This window comes from Lepisma saccharinum, chromosome 1 (genome assembly GCF_977018435.1).
Source record: "Lepisma saccharinum chromosome 1, izLepSacc3.1, whole genome shotgun sequence".
NCBI classification, from domain to species: domain Eukaryota; kingdom Metazoa; phylum Arthropoda; class Insecta; order Zygentoma; family Lepismatidae; genus Lepisma; species Lepisma saccharinum.
The window spans coordinates 203,939,563-203,946,015 of record NC_139229.1 but is presented as its reverse complement, the minus strand read 5'-3'; the positions used below and the strand labels follow the sequence as shown (position 1 = coordinate 203,946,015).

General features: G+C 43.8%; 1 protein-coding gene across 1 annotated transcript; it reads right to left on the bottom strand.

Moving 5' to 3' along the window:
• Positions 1 to 1,928: 1,928 nt before the first annotated feature.
• On the bottom strand, positions 1,929 to 3,050 carry LOC145988469 (sodium-dependent dopamine transporter-like). The gene has a single exon (XM_083123335.1). The coding sequence runs from the start codon at positions 3,048 to 3,050 to the stop codon at positions 1,929 to 1,931; it is 1,122 nt and encodes a 373-aa protein (XP_082979461.1).
• Between the last annotated feature and the right edge of the window lie 3,403 nt (positions 3,051 to 6,453).

Sequence of the window (6,453 nt, the reverse complement as noted above, 5' to 3'; positions counted from 1 at the left end):
GTCTGCATGTGTTAAATACTTGTTAATTTGCAAAGGAGTTGAACCATATTGCATGAAAGTAGGCTTTGTATTCCAAGAAATCACACTGAACAATAGAAGAAAGGATCTCAGTAGCCGACTACCTGAGTTTCGCCTGCCAAGTGCTGCAAGCGATCGCGTCATTCGTCTGAGTTTGCTCGATGAATACTACGGTCTGTTTCTCTGTGCTAGTGGTGATTGTGTGGTGTTCTTATTTGCTTTCGTGCTTCAACGTAAGGTTACATTTGTTGGTGTATTATTATATGTCTTAGTTTAAGCATGAGCACCATCAGAAAAAGTCACGTTTATTTCTGTATGAGAAAACGTATAAGTCAGTTTGGACTAGAGTTTTAGTATATTATATCGCATTATACAGATCTGTTAACCTAGTTTTCTGAAACAGTTACTTGTTACCTACACAAATCAACAGCCAATCAATCAACCAGGGAAGCAAGGGACGAAAGCTCCATAAATACAACATTGATTGATTGAATTAAGTCCACTTTATGCACAGTGAGGCTGATCGGGACTGTACCTTTTGGAGTGGGATCCGAGCCACTATGCCCCTGGAACCTCTTGATTGCAAGGCGACGACGCTATCATTCTGTCATTGGGGAGGCTCCGTAAATAGAACAAAATTACTATTTACTATGGAGACATCAAATCTTAATTTAATTACCAAACCACCACTTTACATGACCAACCCAACGCATACCGCACTGTAAGCAAAAGCACAGCTATTACAGAAATAATCTGAAACAGACATCAATCCATCATTCCCAGTTCAAATGCTGTCGCTTTCAAAAGTAACTTCTCGAAAGTTTCATCTGTATTTGATTTGGCAAAACTTCAATTCAATTATATCTAGCTTTCCAGAAGTGTATGTCGACCTTCGTGGCGTAGTGGTTAGCACAGCGCGCTACTAAGCCAGGGATACCGGATTCGAATCCTGGCCAGGAGTTGAATGTTCGTTGTGAGTGTTCCTTCATCAACTTAATTCTATCATGACTCATCCTCGTCGTTACGATTAGCCAAAAGTGACAGAAAATCGAAGTTAAATAACTACAATGAAATCTCGCTACATACAATGGAGAAACTGAATAAGAGCAAACCTTTGACATTATCTTTCCCAAGCCCGATCAAACAGAGCGGGTCGTTCAGGCACTAAGCCCGGGGAGGGCTCGGGGACTGAAGCTCCACTCTGAATTCTACAGGTATATAATTTAAACACTGTATACTAGAAATTAATTTTACTTCCATTAAACATCTTGTATAATAACTTGTGTTGTACTGAGAGGTTCATCCTAGGGGATTGTACCGCCCCTCCTCACACACACAAAATTTTCGCTTTAGATGGCGGCTGCTGCCCTCCTCGATATAAAATTCAGGCTATGGGCCTGGGGTCGTTAGTAATATTTTGCAGGAGGGCCCAACATTTGTAGAACCGGCACTGTTTGTATGTAGTAGTAATTTCAAATTAAAATTCAAATAATCTGATATGTAATGAGGAAGAGAGGAAAAGTTCTATTTTTAGAATAGCACACACCGATTTGCTGTTTCCATTTCTTCAAAATTTTATGGTTATTTGAAAGATACAGTATTCTTTAAAACAGGTTTAAAAATCGTTTTTCTGGAACAGACGAGACTATGTACAGAAAAAGATGCATACACAGCTCATATTGAATTGCCATTTCTATAGTTGGTGCGTCTACAGATATTCATTAAGAGGTAAACCCTAATGTGGATTACAATGTGAAGCTGATCGTAGAAGAATTTGAATAAACAAATCTTGATGTTAAATTTGCATGGAAAATTACGTTTTACTCTCACAAGTTCATTTCGTATCTGTATTTACAAAATTTTGATACATCCTAACGTGTTACATACGTTGTAAACTACATGAAAATTTACTATAATGCAGCGTCTCCTCGTTCAATATCCACATCGTGTGATCTACGATGAACAAACGATACAACACAGTTTGAAAACCTTGTGCCGGGTGAATACGTTCTGCAGAATTCATGCCAGTAATTTGCATCCATTTCATACTCTGGTGCGAACTGCAGCGATGTACCGATGAGATTTCGCAACCGTTGTAGCAGTGTTAAGCCCATGTTTGCTACCATCGTTATAACGTACGCTGGAATGAAAACTATTGTAAGCAACGATGCCCCCCACCCTGCTGCTACAGTCCAAAGGGGGAATAGCTCTGCCCCGTATGAAATTTGTTTGCTGCAGACAACGAAGGAACCAAAGACGCAGAGTAATGTTACCGGAGTTATGACCACCCAACACAGCCACCATAATCCATTAACTGTCCTTCCACCGTGAACGAACTTCAAAAGTCTTTCGTACTTTTTTCTACCGTATATGAACACAAATGCAAGCACTTCCATTATGCAGATGATCACTAGTGTCGGCGTAGCGTGGGTATCCAGCAGTTTGAACCAGTATATGCCATTTTCTCGAATGCAGAATGCAGAGACTAGGAAAATAAAGAACACGGTGACTATGATGCGAGGCAATCTGTCCTTCTTCAGAGTGGGATAAACATCGTACAGACTCCACTGGAAGGCGTCAAGTTGTATCACTATCCAAGAGAGTGCGGTATTGCCGAGAGAGGCAAATACCAGGACGTTCCATAGCTGGGGACAAGACACGGTGGCTATCATCGCAGGATAAATAGAGAACATCACTGCTGGCCCGTCCTTTGCCAGGGAGAAGAATGGGATACCAGTCTGCGCTTGCAAGAAGCCCAAGCCGCAAAATAGCACAAGTCCGAATATCACGCTCACGGCCGTACTCAGACCAGGGACGCAGAACACTTCCCACCAGCAATTATGATTCACGTAGTTGAAGCGAGCTCTATGTACTGCAGTGCCGTGTCCGACGCCGACGGTGAACAGCGCTTGGACTGCTGCGTCCACCCACGTTCCGACGCTAAGAAGTTCCTTAATTTCAGGTACAATGAACGCTCTGAGCCCATTCGCTGCACCTGGAAGAGTGACTCCACGGATCATCATGATTGTCATGGCTATGTAACCGAGCAGCACGAGAAAGTAGAAGCTTATGCGAAACTTCTTCCAGCCTACTATACAGCAAGTAATTATCAGAGCGCATAATACGAGATGCAACGCCTCCATCTCTAGCACAAGTCCTCCAGCAGGATCCTCGATACTTGAAGATGTCCTGAGGGCGAATTTCGTAAGATACTGCTCCGACGGGCTTTGTGGGTTAGTTGCTAAGCTTACCAAGGCGCTGCTTCCCAGCTCGGTACAGTTTCCGTCATTTTATACGTTCTTGCAGGTGCTCCAATCTACACTTTCTCTCAGGGGATATGCCATGAAGAAGAGTGAGTACGTGCCAATGACGCATTCGAACGCGCATAAGAACATATTCACTATTAGCGTTGCATATCCAGCTCCTTTCGTGATTGGAGACGCACAAAACATTTTGATGTAGCCGCTACTAGTAAACTGTGCCACCACATGTTCTAGGTGGAACATAGGTAATCCACAAATGATGATGAAGATTAGGTACGGGATGAGGAAAGCTCCTCCCTTATGAACGTAACACATGTATGGGAATCTCCAGACGCCACCAATGCCGATGCAGGGGATAAGGTAGTAGAACAGGACCTCCATCCTTTTTAGGTAAGTCTTGGCTTCGGCGGGATGTGCGTCAGCTTTCATCCGCTTGATTCTTCGGGTCTCATTCCGGATTCGAAGTTCTGAGATTATTGACCGCGAATAGTTGCTTATGGAGTATTGCTCAACAACGTCTGAAAACTGAACTACTCTTGGGCGAATCTCATCCGTTTCCTCCTCGGCTTCATCATAAAGTTGTGGCATTCTGTGTCGGCCATTCTTCACAGGAATCAATTTTGACCTGCATTTCCTCAGTGGACTTTGAGAAGGGCTGCTCTCAACTGAAGGGCCAGCCTCATCAGTTATACCAGTAACAATCTCAGTCTCGGTAACTCTCTGGGACTCGATATCTGTCTCTGTCTCTCGAACTGCCTCAGTCTCTTCTAGGCTTGACAGCGATTGCTCTTCACTTGACTTGTTAACCATATCTTCACTGTCTTTTTTATCTTTCGCTCTTTCGCTCTTTATCTCAACTGAAGGCCAAGCTTCAGCAGTTATACTAGCAACTATCTCAGTCTCGGTAACTCTCTGGGACTCGATGTCTGTCTCTGTCTCTCGAACTGCCTCGGTCTCTTCTAGGCTTGACAGCGATTGCTCTTCACTTGACTTGTTAGCCGTATATTCACTGTCTTTTTTATCTTTCGCTCTTTATCTCAACCGAAGGGCCAGCTTCAGCAGTTATACTAGCAACTATCTCAGTCTCGGTAACTCTCTGGGGCTCGATATCTATTTCTGTCTCTCGAACTGCCTCGGTCTCTTCTAGGCTTGACAGCGATTGCTTTTCACTTGACGTGTTAGCCATATCTTCACTGTCTTTTTTATCTTTCGCTCTTTCGCTCTTTATCTCAACTGAAGGGCCAGCTTCAGCAGTTATACTAGCAACTATCTCAGTCTCGGTAACTCTCTGGGACTCAATGTCTGTCTCTGTCTCTCGAACTGCCTCAGTCTCTTCTAGGCTTGACAGCGATTGCTCTTCACTTGTCTTGTTAGCCATATCTTCACTGTCTTTTTTATCTTTCGCTCTTTCACTCTTTATCTCAACTGAAGGGCAAGCTTCAGCAGTTATACTAGCAACTATCTCAGTCTCGGTAACTCTCTGGGACTCGATGTCTGTCTCTGTCTCTCGAACTGCCTCGGTCTCTTCTAGGCTTGACAGCGATTGCTCTTCACTTGACTTGTTAGCCGTATCTTCACTGTCTTTTTTATCTTTCGCTCTTTTTCTCAACCGAAGGGCCAGCTTCAGCAGTTATACTAGCAACTATCTCAGTCTCGGTAACTCTCTGGGGCTCGATATCTATTTCTGTCTCTCGAACTGCCTCGGTCTCTTCTAGGCTTGACAGCGATTGCTCTTCACTTGACTTGTTAGCCATATCTTCACTGTCTTTTTTATCTTTCGCTCTTTCGCTCTTTCGCTCTTTATCTCAACTGAAGGGCCAGCTTCAGCAGTTATACTAGCAACTATCTCAGTCTCGGTAACTCTCTGGGACTCGATGTCTGTCTCTGTCTCTCGAACTGCCTCAGTCTCTTCTAGGCTTGACAGCGATTGCTCTTCACCTGACTTGTTAGCCATAGGGTAAGGACGGGGCAAACGGACACCCTAAGGATATATTGCAAAATAACTATCAAACTGTTTATTGAAAAATTACAATTATGGTCGATATAGAAAGTGTGAACATTGAGCTAACAAATAGTACAATGTAAAATTCAAAATAATGAACGTTGTCCTCCAAATTGTTAAATGAATCAGTGTGTGTAGCAGTGTCCGTTTGCCCCACCATGGCGGGGCAAACGGACATGTGAGAGGGCCAAATGGACACTAGCTCATTTATGGACTGTCATGTCTCTCAGAAGAAGAACACACAAAGTATGGGTCATTTCCATTTGCAACGAACTTTCGTGGAACCAGACAGAACACACTAAGCACTGCACCCAGTGTTGACCCTGCTTGTACACAACGTTGCATACACGGCACACGTCTTTTGCGGTGCGTTTAACATGCTTTCCCAGTCTTGTTGTTTGATTCGCTGCAGTCAGTTTTTCTCTTTGAGGCGAGCGATGAAAGAAGGATCCGTTAATATGTGCGATTCCCCCGTTTTTCGTTTCCTGATCGAGGTCCCAGAAGTTGATGGCAAGGGGTTGAGTTCTTGAAATCTTCCTTGGGATGGGGCATCGTCTGTCGCTAAAGGTTCTGTTGATCGCTGATCTTGACCATTCACTTCATGGACAGTTCCAGGAATAAATGCGTGCTCAGGCGTTGTGGATTACCACTGTGGCCGCACGATTCCAAGCCTCTGCAAAAATGCCACCAAAGGCCACTTTATTGATACCTTTCCCCGTATTTCTTCGCACGTAAACTCTACAGGCGTCGTTGTAAAATGTTTTTAGTGGCCCAAAGAACGAAACGTCGAGCGGATGAAGTTTGTGTGTGCTGTGTGGAGGTAAACACAGAAGGTACATGTCATTGGCTAATGCCTTCTCCAGAGTTGGTGGATCTGAACAATGCGATCCGTGTCCATCAAGAATGAGCACTACAGGAGCAGGGGGTTTGACACTAATAAAATGAGAAAACTATTCCCATTGCATGTAGCCACTATCCGAAAGAACTATTTTCGTCCCAGGAGGCATGCCAATTTCATAGTTCTCATTATATCTTTAACCCTTCATGATAACAAAAGGAGGCACATAGTGGCCAGTTTCAGATACACATGCCATAACACTGATTGTTTCTCCCCCTTCACAATTCGTTTGGCTCACGACTTCTCTTGCCCCGCATCGATATGACTCGTTT